General features: G+C 40.6%; 1 protein-coding gene across 4 annotated transcripts in view; it reads left to right on the top strand.

Moving 5' to 3' along the window:
• Nucleotides 1-18,569, top strand: part of ADRA1A (adrenoceptor alpha 1A) — a 79,766-nt gene extending 61,197 nt beyond the window's left edge. For 2 of the 4 annotated variants that reach the window (XM_016154297.2, XM_036233631.1), the window contains one exon: nt 12,015-14,597. In XM_016154297.2, the coding sequence (XP_016009783.1) occupies nt 12,015-12,532 (518 nt within the window). In that variant the 3' untranslated portion in view covers nt 12,533-14,597. Of the gene's footprint in view, nt 1-12,014; nt 14,598-16,873 lie in introns of those variants that run through there. The other 2 variants (XM_016154299.2, XM_016154298.2) reach the window with 2 other exon arrangements.
• The last annotated feature ends 207 nt before the right edge of the window (nt 18,570-18,776 follow it).

Below are 18,776 nucleotides of genomic sequence, written 5' to 3'. Positions count from 1 at the left end.
TGCATTGACAACTTAGAAAACACTGAAATTTGAATTCCATATAATTTTCGTGTGTCACAAAATATGTATTTTTTTATTCTTTTCAATCATTTCAAACTATTTTGGTGCCTAAATACAAATAAACTAATTCCAAAAAGAGAATCACTATAAATATTTACATTAGAAAGTATCTAGCAATTTCTTAATAATCAATTCGATACTGCTTTGTTTTTGTTGTCTAAATCAGGACCGGACTTTGCCTCTGAAAATTTAGCAGTAAGCAACCAGCATTGTACAGCAATAGAGAAACCAGACGGTTAGTAGTACAGATTCTCAGCAAGTTCAACCTCAAGGAGTTCAGTATCAGGGGGTCCAGTGCAGGATCTGGAGATAGGCAGAGTTAAGTTTGAATCCAACTTTATTTTTACTGATGTTATGGGATCATGAAGCTTTAATACCTTTAGAGCTTTAAAAACAAAAGAAAACAAAGCAAAAAAAGAAAACAAAACCCCAAACCTATGTCTAATTCCTAGGGGCTGTTTCATCTAAAACAGAGAAAAATAAGAGACAAAGTGCCAGATGTGATAGAAAGGCCAGATATTCCTTCGTGAGGAAAGAATTCCAGTGAGAAATGCAATGTAATAAACACATGGCCCAAGCTCAAGCCTGGACACAGTGCAACCTGGAAACGCATTATTTATTTACCTATCAGACTCAACTTAGTCCAGGAAAATTCTCAAACGAACAAAAGTATACTATTACTTTTTGTAGTCAAAATTAGGTATTATCAGACAATGAGCTATTCAAGAAATGTGAATACATGTCGATGTGAATATACCTTTTCCCCAAAACACCGAGAGTCAAAGTTCTCTCAAAATACATGGAGATCTCAGAGCAGCTGCTCTGAGAAAATGACACGTGACATACCTGACTGATCGTTGTCTAAGAAGATGATCAAGTACACAAGTCATCAGGGAAGGCTCACAGGTGTCCAGAGCTGTAGAACCAGAACAAGGATCCCAGACATCTCAACAGGAAGATACACTCATGAATAGGCAAAAAGTCTGATTTTTGACCTCAGAAAGTATCTCGGAAGAATAAAAATAGACAAGATGAATGTTAAGAATGAGTTGCATACCCTAAAAGCAGATTGAGAACTGATATGTATGGAAGAAGAAATAGCCCAAATGTAATGAGTGCTTATAGTCAGGAACTATATCCACAAATGTGAAGAAACTGAGGCACAGAGCAGATCAGAAACTTGCCCTGGTCAGTGGACTAGCAAATGAGCTATCAGGGTTTCCCTCCCAGGAAAGGGCATATCTTAATATGTGTGTGCCTCTTAAAGTGCTCCTAATGCACCATTTCTTTATTGCAATAGTAAAAAGGAAGTAAGACATTCAGAACAACAACCTTTTCTCCATAAATGATGTTTCCTTTCTCAGCATGTTCTAAAGCTTCAGGGTTAGAATGCACCTTAAAGAGTTTTTAATAGGATGCTTTATGATGCTTGGATCCCAGTATGATACCTGGAAGGTTAGCTTCCAGGGCAGCCCAAATCTGTCCTACAGCTTTTAGCCTTTGGTCAGAATTCTATGCTGAATCAATATGCTAGTCTCCTAGTTGGCCTTCCCATCCCTAGCAGCCTCCTTCTTCAATTTTTCTTGATAAATGTAAGTCTTATGAAAAAAATTAGGAGAACGGAAACCCGCCAAAGCCCCACAGGTTCTAATACATTCCTAAGCCAGCCACTTACTAACACTGATATCTGTCTTGAGATATAAAATGTAACAAACTTCTAACTCACCAAAATTGAATTGGAATAAACAAAAACAATGTATATTATTTTCATTTTGACAAACTATGATAGCTTCTTTCTCTTCCCATGAAAATTTTTCTGAGTGAGACAGAAACAAATAGACAACTAGAGCCAGGTAAAATTTCTGCTGTTTTGACACTTAGGGAATAAACGCAGCTGTGCTGGATTTTCTAAAGAAGACCATTGTTCCAAACGGCACATCCAGAAAACACTGTTTGTGCTTTCTGATGTGTTCTGAATCAATCACCTAATTTCAGCAAGTATTGCATAGACATTTCAGAGGGGAGCCACAACAGTGGGGGACAACCTTTTCTTAGAAACACAACTGTTTTGGGTAACAAAAACACACCGTGCAATAGGAAATAGTTCTGTTCTGGCAGCCTCGAATGCACTTGTCTCTGTCTTTGGTTTTTCTTCACCACTTTCCATGTTTATTCTCTAAGGGTTTTCACTCCTGACTCAGGCCGTTCAGGTTTTGTAAAACTTTCTAAACCATTGTTATTATGCCCACTGGAACAATAGGAAATTCGTGAGGCGTTCCTAGTCTTTGGCCTTGGGAAGACTGTTTAGTGGACACGGTACCTTCTGGAAGACATATATTTATTAGTTAGGATTAAACTATGGTATATCAAACACTATAATCCTATGAAAGGGAACTGAAGATGCTGTATCACTCAGTCGAATTAACAATTTCTCAAAAGTCCAAATCCTGTTGGTTATAAATTTCTACTTTTTTATAATACTAATTTTTGGATGGGCGCTTGAATCACCATACTCTACTGACTAGTTATCAAAGTCTTCTAGACCTGTGGACCTAATAAATCCTAGTGAAGAATTCGTACTTGATCTTGAATTTAGTAAAGAGTCATTGAAATGATTCCATCAAGGAAGATATGATCAGGTCTGTGTCTTCAGATTCTCCCTGGCTATACTGTGGGCAGTTCGTTGGAAGTAGATGAGACTAGAAACAGGAAGCTCAGTTAATAAGCTGAAACAGGGTCTTAGCTAAAAATGACGGTGGCCTGAACTAGGGTGGATGGTGACAAAGACAATGAAGGTTCGTTGGTCTTGACTGGGTGATTGGATATAGTAGGTGAGGTAGGACAATGAGAGGTTGAGTATGACGGTGGTTTTTTGGCTGGCACAACTTAGGGGAAGGGGTTCCATTACTGAGCATGGAGCAGAGAAGAAAGAGTAGGTTTTGTGAAAGACAATGAGTTCAGTTTGATTATGTTAAAGATGAAATGGTTTGGGAACATCAGCAAAGATATTTGATAATAGTTGTATATGCAGAACTGGAGCTCAGGAGCCAGATATGGTCTAGAGATAGAGATTCGAGAGTCATCAAGGTCAGGAAGGAAATTGAAGCCATAAAATGGTTGAGCTTCCCTGACTTCTATCTTCCCCTTATATATTAGATAGTTCTCAGTTGAGACTGCAGAAGGCTTGGTTAAGTTGGAAAAGAATGATGATGTCCCCTGCAGGCAAAACTGAGATTTCTCAATATTGCATTTATTATGAAAGATAGAGTCATGGTCAGTTCTTTTTTTTTTTTTTTCAAAGATATCTATAATCAAAAGAGTGTCATACTTGGTTGCCTTTTAAAATTAAAGAGTAAATTTTTCCAATCTCTTTCTGCATTTTAAAACTGGTTTGCCCAGTTGTATTTAGAAGCCATATTATAGCTTCCAAAAAGACATCTTTTATTTTGAAAATAAGCTATGAAATGCCTATGCATATATGTTATGCCTGTTTTAATACCACCCACTTTTGATGAAGATCAGCTTGAGCCTAAGGCTGGGGAGAAGTAACAGGGGTCCACACACAGTCTCCATCCCAAGCAGAGGAGGGGGTATTTAGGAGCTAGAAATGGAGAGCAAAGTGTTATTCATGCTCTACCCTAAACTCTACCCTAAAGAGCTAGACGAAGTTCCCAGAGGATGGCTACAGTATCAGGGGACATGCCTCAGGGTGACCTGGTGGCCAGTGAAAGGACCTGGTATGTCATTGCCAAGTAGGGAATTACCCAAAGAACTCAGATTTGGCATCTTTACCAGAAGTGCAGAACTAAAAGTTCATCTGTCTGCTCCCCTGTTCACCTCTTATTGCATAAGCTCCAGCCAACTTACCCATGTCCTGGCTGGCAAAACTCTGGACTGGAACCTGCCTTAGCCTTGAAGCTGAATGTGAGGGGACAGTGCCCTGAAAAACTCCCATGCTGCCTCCCCGGGTGACCAGTTTGGGTTGTTTATGTCACTGCTTCAGATTTGTAGTGTAGGACCTGAAGTTCACATCTCACAAATATGAAAGGCTATCACATCTTAATTACAGCCTTCAACCTTTCCTACAGGACCCTATAAAGTGTCTTTATAAGTACTAGAAGTAATAATTTTATGAAGTGCCTGTGACTTAGCTGTACAAAATTATTTGTAGAATCGTTTTGTTTTTATGTAAACATAAGTGTCTTGGAGATCAGGAAGATAAAATGTTGGAATGTGAGTTAAGACGAGGTTTCTTTCTCCATTTAAGAGTGTATTTCCAGCTGTAAGCAGTCGAAGCAGGAGTTTTATTCAAAATGTCATTGTCTTCCATCAACAAATGCCACCCATTAATTCAATAAACATTTATTGAAAATTGTTCATCAATAAGGGAGATAAAAATAAAGGATAAGAAGTAGTGTGTGTCTTTAAAAAGACTAAAATTGTAAGGATTGAGTGTGTTATTCATTCAATAGTATTGATGTGAGCCTACTATATGCTATAAACTGTTGTAAGTGTTGAGGATACAGCAGTGAAATGACAATACATAAACCTCCGACTTCAAGGAGTTTATATTCAAGAAAAAGGACAAAAAAGAAATACATATAGAAGATGGTGATAAGTGCTATAGAAAAAAGTAACTAAGGTTAGATGCTTAGGGGAAACAGTGAGAAAACAAGTTAGACTACAGCAAAGGAGAGAGTTCATGAATTAGGCAGAGTTTGAACACAGCTTCGAAGGTAGGGAATTTGAATAGATTCAAGTTTGATTTGATACAGGGTAGAGGATAAGTCACTGAGAAAGGAGCAGGAGAATGAAGAGGAGAGCCATATAAGCTAAGACATAGTCGCCTTCCTGGATTAACACAGTTGCAGCGAAAAGTCTACCACGGCAAGAAGAAAGTCTTGGTGTTGGAAATTCACAACTCGATTTAACAGGCATTTATTGGAAATACTCATAGAATGTAAACTCCAAGGGGACATGCTTATGCATTTTTCTAACTATTCTATCTCTAGTATTTACAACAGTTGCCTGTATCATAGAATGTGCCAGCAAATTATTTGTCAAATGAATGAATAATGACAGAGAAGGTTGTGTAAGGCTGGTGAAACCAAATGATGGAGGGCCTTGAATGACAAGGTGATGAGGTTGAACTTGATCTTATCAGCAATTAGAGGATAATGCACAACTCATATCTTGGCAGATTTCACTATTGGGAGGTTACTTTAATATATTACTGAGCCCCTTGAAAAACTTCCCTTTCCTTTAGTAATTTTAGGAATTTTCCCTCATGGCTTCAATCTCTTTCTTGCTTTTGTGTCCCATTCCCTTAAAGATGACAAGATGACCATTACCTCTAAGGCCCTAGATGTGCCTATGTGCAGCCCCCATATTACCAAGGAGCATGGGAGCTCTGGGCCATACTGTGCTGTGCTCCATGCAGAAAAAAAACACAAATGCCGTTCCTGCTCAGTGTACCCCACTCTCAGTGGGCCTCGGAGTATTGCATGTGCCCCTACACAGGTGTGTCTCATGACAACGGCCCTTGGCTATGTCCTCCCAGCCTTTCTTTTCCTCCAGCTCAGACACAAATCTTCAGATGGACATCAGAATGTCCTCCCCAAAACCTAACCCAAAACCTTGGGTTTCCTCCCTTCCGGTCTGCCCTCTTCCCTTCTGGCCAACTTTCCCCAGCGTCCCTCAATCATCTTGCCTGACATAGGCCTGTTTTTTCACTCTTCTATTTTCCTAGAAGCATATGGGTTTACACGAGGAAGAGGGAGTAATGATTACCTAGTCCAAATCTTTTATTTTACAAATGAGTCTCAAGAAAAAAAAGTGACTCACCCAGCTTTTCGTAGTCAATTCTTTTCTGATTCCTGGTCCTAATCTCTCCCTTGATTTCTGAGCTGGAAAGTGGCACCATCCTGACAAGTCTTGCAGGGTGATGAGCAGGGCACCATCAACCTAACAATAAGCAAGGCTGGAAGCGAAGAGACCCTTCCAGCTCTGCTGCCACAAGGTGGGGGTTCTGGGATGGGCGTGGAGGGGAAAGGCAAGTCTGAAAGATGTTTCCAAGGAAAACGTCGGCGGGGCTCAGTGACTGCTTGGAATGTAAGGGACAAAGAGGGGAGGGAGTCAAACACATGTTCTTTCACGATCTGAGGCAGGCCCTACCCTCGCACTGCGGCAAGAAAGACAGCCTGGGCCCCTGCCACCATAGAGCTATTTCATACTCTGGAGGATGAGACAATCAAAGAAAACAAGTAAACAAGAAAACTTATATGGGGTGGGTAAAATGAGTGCAGGGATCAAAAGCTACTAACTCCCAGTTATAAGACAAGTCCTGGGGATGTAATGCACAACATGACTATAGTTGTAGGCATACCTGAAAGTTGCTAAGATAGTAAATCTGAAAAGTCTCCACCACAAAGAAAAAAAGAAAACAATGTTTTGAAAAAGAAAGAAAACTTACAAACTAAATATGCCATGAAAAATATACCGCAATAACAGGTTTGTGTGTTTGAACACTACTCTTCTTTAGACTGAGTGGCTGGGGAAAGCTTTTGTGTAGCAGTGATAAAAAGATGCTTCAAATGTGAGCCTCGTGTGGCAACGATGATCTAAATGAAAGTGGCCAAGTTTGGAAAATAAGCTGGTTTATGAAAGGAGATTGCTTTGAAGAGAACAATGTATGAAAGAACATGATGACTTAATTGCTAGCATTTTCCTGAATCAAATCTGGAATTTTTGTTAACTAAAGGGGAAATCTGGTACTATCTTTTGAAAGTGTTTGAATTATGCATTCATTTTGAAAGGAAACACACGACACTGGGAGCTCTTTCCAGGAAATGTGGACGGTGAGTCTTATCGAGCCATCGTGGGTGTTTGGGCTGGACGTGTGTGTTCTGGGAGGCCTGGTCCCCATTTCTAAAAGGAGAAATGCAGTTTGGGGCTTTGGTCACTGGTGAGAGAGGCCTTCTGAAGAGCTTTACTGTAGCAGCTTAGACTCATCCAGGGTGAAATCCCCAATTTTGCAGAGCTACGCCTGGCCAGACAGACGGATCCCATAGTTTCCCACTTGCAGAAGTATGAGGTATGGGAGAATGTCTTTCTGACTGACCTCGTTCCTTACGTGGGTTGGAAGAAGCAGTGGTTCTTGACGACAATAACCACAGCCCAATATAAACCAGTCCCTGGATAAAGGGAAAAGGGACAGTGCTCCCATCCCTCACTGGACAGTCTGATAAGCCTTGGGTTTGTTCTGTTCAGTGCAATGTACCCAGCACACAATAGGCATCTTTACCTGTACTTGCTGCACCCTCTCACACTTCCATCCTTCCTCAACTTGACTACTATTCAAGCTTCCTGACAGAAAGTTCAGAAAAGAACCAACACGTTACCTCTCACCAGAGAGCAACCACATCACTTCCTTCAGAGGCACAGGAGAACTGTGCTATTTCAAGCCCTAGTTAAATAAGAGAAGAATAGAGCAGGGCCTTCTAAAGAGGTGTTGAACTAACATTTTCTTGCCATTTGTAAGCTCGATGTTTGCATCAGGCCATAGGAGCTGAGTAAAGTGTGCCAGCCAGAGGTGTAGCTCATTCTCAGGAGCTAGGAGCCAGGCTTAGCCATCTTCGGTGTCCCTAAGACCACTGTGAGAGACCAACAGAAACTGAAGCCTTCTCAGAAAAATGAATCTCTGTACATGCATAGACACATGTGTATTTCATTGCATGGGAAGTCTATCCATGAATACTGGGATCCTAGTCCATAGGTAACCTGGTCAGCGTTCTCAGAGATTCCTGACCACCATTCTAGTCAGATAACATAAAGACTCCGATCTGGCTGAGAACTGCCGCAGGGCGGCCCTTGCATAAACCTCAGGAGGACTCAAGCAAGTCACTATGACATAGCCAAACCAGCAGCCCAACACGGAGGCATCTGGTAGATTCCAGGACAATTAAACTCGGGTCTGTGCTTACACTCTGAATCCTACAGGTGTCCTCTGGGATTTAGTTCAATGCGGCAGAGTTTTCTTCCCGGCAAGAAGATGCCAACTGACTTGGTATGAATGGGGCTTGGCACGAGACTTCCTTGGCCTGGGGAACTGGCTGCCTATTTGTGTGACAGCTTGTGTCTCTCCTCCGTCCGTTGGCTGTATATCAATCACATTCGGACTGGCACCGCACATACACACAGAGACACCATTGGTTGGACAAAGAGAAACAATTAAAGGTTATTTTCTCCCATGGTTACATACCATTAGCTTCTCCTTTGGAGTTTGCATTGTTTTAATTGGAGTCATTTAGACTTTAATTTTCAGAATGTGATACCCCTACAGATGAGCCCTTCCAAGAGCAACACCCACTGTTCTTTGTTATAGTGTCCGAACAGCACATTACAACTTTTTAAAAGATGTAGTTATTTATGATGCTACTATCCCCCGCCCCCTTCTTTCTCGTTATCTCTGCAAAACTTGTGTTCATCCTATGACAATAGCTAGACCTATTGCTATTAACACTACCCATTCCATTGTGGCACTACTGAATGACACAAGGATCAGGAGCAGAAATGGAAGAATCAGAGAGGAGTCTGGCTGTACTCCTCACGGGACCATGAATCAGCCAGGTTATTTTGCAGAAACTGCTTCTCCTCCTCAGCTTTACTATCTGAATTTATAAAGGATGGGCTGACAGTGCCTTCTGCCAGTCTTCACATTCTAGCGTTCTGTGACCCTGGCTAATTAGGATTTATCATAACCCAGTGTCTCTCACAGTTGTCATAAAGATGCCACATTTTCAGGGAGGTGGAGTGGAGTGTGGAAGCTGGGAGGCTAGGATGGAGAAGATTGACTCACAGTATTCTCCATCCCTACTGAGTCACCCTGATTCTGAAAGAGTTGAACTAAAGAGGAAACTGCTAATTACCAGTGCTGGGCTAGAATTTGAGAACTCCATTTTTGTCTTCACTGTGTTTTAGAGTGAACTAGAGCACTGTGGAGAAAACTTACTTAAGAGAACAGCATTAGTAGAAAAAAAAAATGGTTTTCTCTCATATTGAGGTCATTGAGAGCAAACTTTGCTATAACTTTGTACCTAAAATGTAACTATAGTGGCCAAACTGGGCAGAAGTTGTTAAAGAGCACAATATACCTTCGGTGACAAGAGAAAGAAGAGTCCTTATGCTCAAGTGGAAAATTCTGGTTCTTTCTATGAGGCATGATGGGGAAAATTAGAGTATTAGCTACCAGATAATGTGGCGAGGGAAAAAGGCAAAATATCACAGAGAAAACCAGAGGATTAAACAGAAGATGGGCAGAAAAAGGGAAAGAAACAACAGAAGGAAGGTGTCGGTAGAAGAGAAATGCAGGGCTACAGCTGTCAGGCTGAGAAGGAAGCCAGGCCGCTCTGTGAAGTGGAGTCATGGCGAGGACAAGGAGACGCATTCATTCACGGTCAGTCAGTGAGTCAGCCATTCACTCAGTAAGAACTGGGAGGATGCTTTTGAGATGCCAGCACTGTGCTAGGTTCTGCAGCTCCATAAGCAAGCCAAACTGACATGGTACCAGCTCGGATGGAGTTTACCACCTAAACTCCAAGTCAGAGGTGTTGACCCCTAAACCAGGCAGGTTCGACCTTGGTACTCCATGCCATGACGGGTGGAGGAGAGGAGGAAGCATGACCCGTGGTTGCCTTCTCATTCTAAAAAGCATCATGGTCATCCTCAAGAAGAAAGAAATCTGAGAAGTGGTCTTAGCCACTTTTTCCACTTCTCAGATGAAGTTTGGAAATTCATCCTTCCAATTTAGCTTCTACCAACTTTACCACCCTCCATACATTATCTTCCTTCCCAAGAGATGTATTATTTCAGTCTACTTTTAGATTCCATAAAGGAACATAGGCCCTAAAATCAGATCGTTCAATTTCTAATTCCTTCTCTATTGGCAACCATCTTCCTGAGTGACCTTAGTTAAATTATTCAACCTCATTATACCACTGTTACTCATTTGTACAATGTGGATGTTGATAGGAGTCATATAACTCTTGATGTTGCTACTGGTGATTAAATTGTATTTAGAGTGTTTAGCACAGAGCCTGGTTCAAATAAGACATTAAATATGAATAAATTCTATTATAATTATAAGACAACGTTAAGAGCTTTGGAGCTAAAGAATAATACTTTCTCACTTAATAACCGTCGTGTGTGTGTGTGTGTGTGTGTGTGTGTGCGCATGTTTTAATTACTTTGAGACACTGAACTTAGCAAGGAGTATGCTTGAGTGATAATAAATGCTCCCCATTGACCACCATACTATTTTGTCTTCTTTGTAGTATTTAAGTTTAATGTTTGTTTACATTTATAAAATCCTCTACTAAATTTTAGGGCATTGTTTTCTACAGTGGATTTTAAAGACACTCATTAGGTTGTCATGACTCTAATGGGTCTATAAAGCAGAGAGAAAAAGGAAGACATAAAATCAAGGCCTTAGGTTAAAGCAAAAGAAAAAGGTTACACAGAGAATAAGGACCAATGGACTGGGCATTCTAGATCCCTCTATCCATCACTATATTAGTATTATAGCTATGGAGTTTGTGACAACCTCTTTAATCATCAAGTTTTAATTTGGACATTGAGTAATTGAATAAGAGAATACCTAAGACTGTTCCCGTTTTAAGTTTCCATGGGTTTATTATTCTGCTACCAAGAGTTATGTATAGGATGTAAAGAGGCCTGAAACTTGATTCCTGCTGTGTCAATTCATGGATAAGACTCGAGTAGGTAAAGAGGATGAGAAAGGGCATTTTAGACTTTAGGACTCAACTCAAGAGGACAAGAAAAATCAGCAATGACTTGGAGAAAAGTTTGTAGTGACTCCGGTTAGAGTAAAATATTCGTGTTAGAAAGCTAAATCATGTTCAATTCTGTGGAGGATCCTGAATGTTGAGCAACTGGCAAGCATTTTATAAGCATTTGGCAGCTATTGGAGTATGTTGAGCAGATGAGTATAACATAACATCAAAAGGCATCATCGAAGAAAAATATAGATGCTCCTCAGCTTATGATAGGCTTACATCCTGATAAACTTATCATAGTTGAAAACATCATAAATCAAAAATTCACTTAATACATCTAACCTACCGAACATCATAGCTTAGCCTCACCTACCTTAAATGTGTTCACATTAGCCTGTGATTGGACAAAAGCATCTTGCTACCTCTGCCCAGCATCACAAGAGAGTAGCATACTGCATATCACTAGCCCGGGAAAGGATCAAAATTCAAAATTCAAAATTCGAAGTGTGGTTTCTACTGAACGTGCATCGCCTTCTTGCCATCGTAAAGTTGAAAACATTAAGTCAAAACATCAGAAGTGGAGGGACATTCTTAACCATCTTAACAATCTTAATAATCGAAAATTACTAGCCAAAAGTTGGCAAAGCCAATATTTTGTAAATTTCGTATTCTCTTTAAAATATGCAATTCCAATGTTCAAGAGAGAATGAATTTATAACTATTTAGGATGTATCTGTATAAGATTGCTTTAAATGAAGTATTCGGATAACCTCATTTTTATTGGGATTATTTGAATACCAGCTTATTTTTAAATTCAGGCAAAACAATTTGCATACATAGCCTAAGTTTCATGTTTTCATTGTTTAAAGCTACATAGCAGGCATCAAGGGATGTTTAATCACTGACACCCAGTGCAACCCTACCCATTGGGCCTGCTCTCGTAATTGATGTTGCACATGTGGACCAGTGAGAATGGTCTTGGAGAATATTACACAGGGGCTATATTCTTAGGAGCCAGTGGGTCAAATGTGAGACACTTTAATGTAGTTGGAACTTTTAAAATATGTGAAAGGATGTTTGTTGGTTTCTTTGCTTGTTTTCCTAGCCAATTGGCCTGTTGGCTTGCAAATAATATGTATGAATCTGTGTGTTTTCTTCCAGGGTCTTTCTTCCCTGATTTCAAGCCCTCAGAAACAGTTTTTAAAATAGTTTTTTGGCTCGGATACATAAACAGCTGCATCAATCCCATTATATACCCCTGCTCCAGTCAAGAGTTCAAAAAGGCCTTTCAGAATGTCTTGAAAATTCAGTGTCTCCGCAGAAAGCAGTCTTCCAAAGGTGCCCTGGGCTACACCCTGCACCCGCCCAGCCACGCCCTGGAGGGGCAGCACAGGGACCTGGTGCGCATCCCTGTGGGCTCAGGAGAGACCTTCTATAAAATCTCCAAGACGGATGGGGTCTGTGAATGGAAGTTTTTCTCTTCCCTGCCCCGTGGATCGGCCAGGACTGCAGTGCCCAAAGACCGATCAGCCTGCCCCACAGCCCGGGTGAGGAGCAAAAGCTTTTTGCAGGTCTGCTGCTGCACGGGGCCCTCGACCCCCAGCCATGGAGAGAACCATCCAGCTCCAACCATTAAGGTCCACACCATCTCCCTCAGTGAAAACGGGGAGGAAGTCTAGAGGACAGGAGAGGTCAGAAGGAGGGGGAGATAATCTTAGGCACCCACTCCACTTCCTACTCTAAAGGCCAGTTTGCTCTTCCTGGATGACAAGACAGGACCGTCAAACCAAAGACCATCTGGGAATGGGTTGGGGGTCAGGGAGGAGGGAGGAAGTCACAACCATCCAGTTCAAAATGAGGATATACAGCACTTCCTTGAGGCTGATGCTCTCTCGGGCGTCCTCTGAGCACGTCCCCTGCGTCTGGCCCTTTCAACGAGAAACACCATGGGAAACAGAATTTCGTACACAATCCAAAAGACTATAAATATAAGATTATGATTTCATCATGAATATTTTCAGCACACACTCTAAGTTTGGAGCTATTTCTTGATGGAGTGAGGGGATTTTATTTTCAGGCTAAACTTGCTGACAGCAACGTTGGGTATTTATGGGGAGAGGGCCTGGAGAGGAAGAGTCCTTAAGATGGTGGCCGATATCCAGGCACATTATTTTTAGAGCAAGTTTTAATCTTCACCATTTCTGATACATCTGATATATCTATCGGCTTGGGTGAACTTGACAGTGAAATTTACCTTTTGTTGCAATTTGATGGGATACTGTTCTCGATTCCTTCTAAGGATGAGGGTGGAGGGCAACTCATTATGTCTTTGAACCAACGAAAGCATATCCTCTATGTCTGGTCTACAGAGTGTTGAAACAATCAGTCAGCGAAAGGTTGGCTTTTCCTAATGGAAGACAGTAAAGATGAGGGTCATTTTTTTAACTGAACTACTAGGGACAAAATTCCCTAAGTAGTTCCGAGATCAGATGGAGGAAGGCTTTTCATGTAACATATTTAAAGATCAAGTGGTTGGGGTGGGACAGGTGCTAATTTCATGCTAAAGTAGAAGCTGCAAAATTACTCCATGGCCTTTTTAATGTGGTCTTGTAATGCCTTTCTTGGTAAATCACATATCTTTTCTATAACTCCATTATGAAAATCCATAATTTATAGTATTTCGAAAGGCACATCTTGACTTCTATTTTTTTCTCAGTGATTCACTATAGCATAATGAAGTTCAAGGTCCCCAGTGCACCTGTAGCATGTTGGAATGAGCCTTATAATCCAGATGAATCCTTTCTGAATTTGAGAGATACATATGCTTAGCTTTGGATTGATTAATCACCAAAAATCCATCAAAAGCAGAAGTTTGCCAAGAGTTTTTGACAGACATCCATTTATTCTGGTAAAATACCCAGTGGCCCATTCACTTCGCCTATTCCCACTTTCTATAGGAACTTGAGGAACATGCTATCTTTGCTTTATGTATCAAAATTTGGTAAAGTTTAATAACTCAGTATATTACTAAAGATGAAGATGCTAAATATATGTAAAAATTAAAATATTTTTCACATTCCACAATAAGAATTTAAAATAAAATTTATGTTTTGGGATTAATTCTTGACTAAAATCACTGGTGTAAAATCACTACTGACCATTTTGGTGGCCTCTTTCCCCATATTTGGGTAATTTCCTCTAAGAATTTTGGAGCATATTATAGCCATTATTTAACCTTCATGGCAAAGGTAGTGGCCCCATCATCCGTTCCTTCTTTCCTTGCAACAAAATGATAATTTCCTTAAATCCTTATGAAAAACTAATATCTTTGCACACTGCCGTAGAAGGTATGTTTGCATGCATTTTTGAGTTTGTTTGTTGTTGTGTTTGGATATAGAATATTACTGCTTTCTCAGCTCTTTCTGGAGAATATCTTCTTTTTGACCAAATAGACACTCTGCCTTATGCTCATAATTTGGATTCTGGCATTAGATGTTGGTTGGATTTTTAGACTCTTCTGGTCTGTCTGCATGTCCCATAACAGCTCTACCAGATGTGGGTGTCCTATTATGGATGTAGGCACCAGGGAAGGACTTGAATATGCAAACCTCGCTTCTCTTCTGCCTTAATAGGAAAGACAAGTTTCATTGTTGAGAAGAACTTCTTTTGGAATCTGAATTTGAAAAAAAAAAAAAAAAAAACGGTTGCCAGGCTCCCCCTTACAGGAAGAACATCCCCACAAAAGAAAGTAATAGTTTTTCTTCAGGAAATTTGGCTCCATGTTTGAGATGATCTTTAAACACCTTTACAGACAAATTTAAATGTTACATATTAGAAAGCTTAAGATCACCAGAAAGCTAGCATTAATGCCACTGCCAATCAAAATAAACAACTGGAGAATCTTTCCCTTCTAAGATAAAAGCCATGACAATTGTATTCGTGTAAAACTATCCATAAATAATTGTCTACTACACTCTTCTCCAACCCTACTCCCTCCAGGGAGACAAACTTTAACATTTTTTTCCTTTCCCATAACATGATATTATGTATAAACATGCTAGTTTTACAAGAAATTGATAATGTCGCCCAAGACTTAGTAAAAATGAGATAAACAATATACAAGTTATTTTTTACTCATCCACAAAAATCCCTGTACCTTTAAGCATGCCAAAAAAACTATCTAAAATTGTCACAGTTAAATAAGTGATTGTCATATTTATACTCACATGTTTACTGCTTCTATTTGGAGTTTGAAGAATTTACCCAAGCAACAGTGGTCAAAATGTCTTCTCTGATGTGTTATAAAAAGTAGTTGCTTTGGGATTGTCTAAACATCACAAAAAGTCAACTTGGCATTATGGGATAGGCAAAATTTGAGTTTCTTCTTAAATTCAAACCGCATGCATTTAGAGACACTTTGAATCTCTTTATTCGAAAATGTCCCCTAACTTTTACAAGGATTTCAGAAAAGCATTTTTACTTGTCACAGTTTTCTTCCTTTTGCCTCTGTCGTGTCTCATCCAAGACCTCTTCTGCCTGTAATCACTCAGAGTATGCTAACACCCTCCAAAATACTAAGGCTTCTAACTCTCTCACCATCTACTTGAATTGGTCTAGCCATGGTAGACAGTGATATTTGGGTAAATAAGTATTTTCTTAAGGCTTTTTTCTTAGGTGCTACTGTGTGCCTGGCATCTGGTACCCATTGCTGCTAAACCTCATAACAACTCCACTATTCATATTGTAGAGATAAAAATCTGATAGTCACAAGTGATTAAGGACTGGCCCAAGGTCAAGGGGGAACTGGAATTCAATCCTGGGTCTCCCTGAGATTAACGTCCGCAGAGTTTTAAACAGCATCCTTGCCTCATAAACAATAGAGGTAAAAGCTCCCATTTGAGACTGGTTATGCTGAGGATACTAAATCATACCCAAACATTTCAATGTTTTGTTTTTTGGGATTTGCCTTCTAATTAACCTTGGTAAATACGCTGCCAAATCTTCATTCCAGCTAAACCTAAGAGCAGGTCATAAATGAAAGGGTTTAGTGACAACAATTCTATCAGACTGCACCATTTTCTCAGGGATTGTGGGCTGGAATGTTATCCAGGCCTTGGAAGAAGGATGAACTGTATCAAACTGGGAGAAGATGAACATATAGGAGAATGCAGAAGAGGCTGCATTGGCCTAGAACAGCAAAGCACAGTTGTGGATGTGAAATACATTTGTGTAGCGTGCCTAAGTTATTGATTACCAACCACAGTTAATTAACAGACTTTCAGGAAATATATCCCTTTCTAAAGTAAATAAAAACAAATATGACATCACTTTCAGCTGTATTTCAACTTCTTTTCGGTTTTTTGAGTTGGAGAAAGAGAACAGGAAGTAAAAGTATTTCACCAAGATTACATAGAGCCCAGAGAGTGTGTCAAACATGTGAATGCCATGTCTGTCACTGTAGAGACGTAGTTCAGAATGCTGAACTCCAGGCAGCCAAAGGCCTAGACAATCTTTGAAAAGGAAGAATCGGTGGGCAGCCATGGCTACTTCTTAGATGGTATCGCTTTGCCCCTGGATTTTCTCTCGCAGGTGAAAGCTTTATGTCCTGAGTATCACAGCTTCCATGCCTCTTCACAGTGAACCATCACGCAGGTGTCCTAGCCCCGTGGGTTCCGTGGTTATGGCCTGGGAGTGAGAACGTTTTAGAAAGTATTTGCTTGGGAAGGTAATTATTCAGTCTTTAATCACAGCTGCTTAATCCCAGCTTGACACACATTCTCACTTGTTTCTGGGGCTGGTTCTGCTCACTCTTGCCAAAAGAGACGCTGCCTCTGAGGGAGTACTTGTTGACTTAATTAACAGCTCTGCTCATCAGCAAAGGGACCCCAAGACCAAGCACATGGAAGGTAAAACTCTGCAAGCAAAATCAGGGTGATGAAAAAGAAGGCAGAGGTGGTAACCATGGAGACAACATCAGAGGTATGCTCACTTGTTACTCTGATTTCTTTTTACACTACTAGGACTTTTAACCATGAAACCACCCGAACACAGCTCCAGTTGAATCCAGTTGGAATACTGTTGGCATCTGCTCCTAGTCTACAAACTGTGCTGTGGAGCAGGGCCGAGCCCAGGCTGCTGTGGGGTCCACCATCTTCAAAAAGCAATGGCTACAGTGGCCTCCTGGCCTCCAAAGTCCCTGCAAGATGAGTAAGTGGAGGTGACTTGTGGGGCTGGACTGGCAAATGCAAGTCAGGATTTCAGCAGAGGACACCCAGCCCCTGGCCAGTGCTCTCATCAGTGTTACCTCATTCATGCTCCCACAGACCCGATCTGCTCTGTGCAGGAAAATGTCATTTTTCCTTTGCTCCCGCAACATGGATAACTGAGTCTCTCACCTAAAAGGAAGATTATGGAAGTTGGGGTGGAGGCTGTTGAGGAGGAGGAGGAAGGCTTCCCACGGACATTGCTCAAAGCAGGATGGATGTTTCAGAAATACATTGCTGCAACTGATAAGCAAGAATGTGCCCTAAAGCTGATGCTTATTCATTTCCAAAGACAAAGTGTTTGTCTTCCCTTTTCATGTGGCTCAGGTGTTATCACATTACTTTCCCCCATATCGTAGTCAACACTGCCACATTATAAGCTGGAAATGATTATGAGAAATACAGACTTAATTAGGTTAAAAAAATCTAAGAGCAAATTTATACTGTATTTGGAAAGAAAAAATAATAAAGGCACTATTAAAAAGCCTGAATAGAGTAGGCGCATTCAGATAAAATATTAAAGAAGTGAAGACAGAAATCTTGACATGAGCTTAATATTTCCTTCTATTTATACAATACTTTACATTTGTCAAAGTATTATTTCAAGTCATTCTTGAGTATTATTCCAAAACATAGATTATCTGTACTTAGCATGTTAAGAAACAGGGAGCGGGTAGGGAGAGGTTTAAAGATTTCTTTAATAGCCCCAAATCCAGCCTCTAACTCCTTTTCTCATGAGCCTTCCACATCCCCAAGGTCCACTGTATTTCTTGAGACTCTGACTTTCATATTTCACTCATTCATCTCTTGTCTATATTTTCAGCTCAACAGGTACATTCTCTCTCCTGTTAGTTCTGCCAGCTGCTGGGCAGTACGAGACTGTTCTGGGAACTGAGTGCGTATTTGTCTATGCTTCTCTCATTGGCTAAAAGACAAGCCAAGGTAATCCTGCTCTTTCTCCCTAGATAGGCAGCAGGAGAGCTAAAGAAATAAGCAGGTTAGGGGGCTCTTGGCTTGCTCTACAGGATGAATTGTAAAGCAAAGCCCACAGTGATTGACACCTTGAGGACCTCAAGAATGCAAAGGTCCCAAAGGGAGTTTCAGGACACTCCTTTTCTGAGGACCCTGGGGGTCATCGTATACGCCCTGACCATCACCATCAGCAAGCCTCTCACTTTCTCTCCCGCACCAGGATGCACTTGGCACAAAAAATACAGAGGCACAGACAGTCCCAAGCTTTTAAACTGGGTGTGTTCCAGGCTCATCTGTTGCAAGTCAAGAATGCATTCTTCCAAGAAGCATTTATTATTATAAATGAGGAAGGGGAAAGATGTTGCCAGACAAACAAAGAATAAAGATCTAATTAATGTATACCAGGGGCTGGCAATTTTTTCTGTAAATGGCTAGGTAGTAAATTATTTTAGGCATTGTGAGCCAAATAGTTTCTGTCATATATTCTTTTTTTTTTTTTTTTTATTTGCGGGGGTGGGGGGGAGGGCAATCCTCTAAAAATGTAGAAGTCATTCCTAGTTCACAGGCATGAGCCAGATTTAGCCCATGGCCATTATTTGCCATTCCTGGTCTATTCAGATAAGCAGTGGATTTTAACGTTCAACATACAAGCATCTTTAGACACATCTCCACTTGAGTACCTTAATGT

Source organism: Rousettus aegyptiacus, unplaced genomic scaffold (genome assembly GCF_014176215.1).
Source record: "Rousettus aegyptiacus isolate mRouAeg1 unplaced genomic scaffold, mRouAeg1.p scaffold_m13_p_16, whole genome shotgun sequence".
NCBI classification, from domain to species: domain Eukaryota; kingdom Metazoa; phylum Chordata; class Mammalia; order Chiroptera; family Pteropodidae; genus Rousettus; species Rousettus aegyptiacus.
The sequence above is the reverse complement of the archived record's forward strand: the minus strand, read 5'-3'. Positions and strand labels throughout refer to the sequence as shown.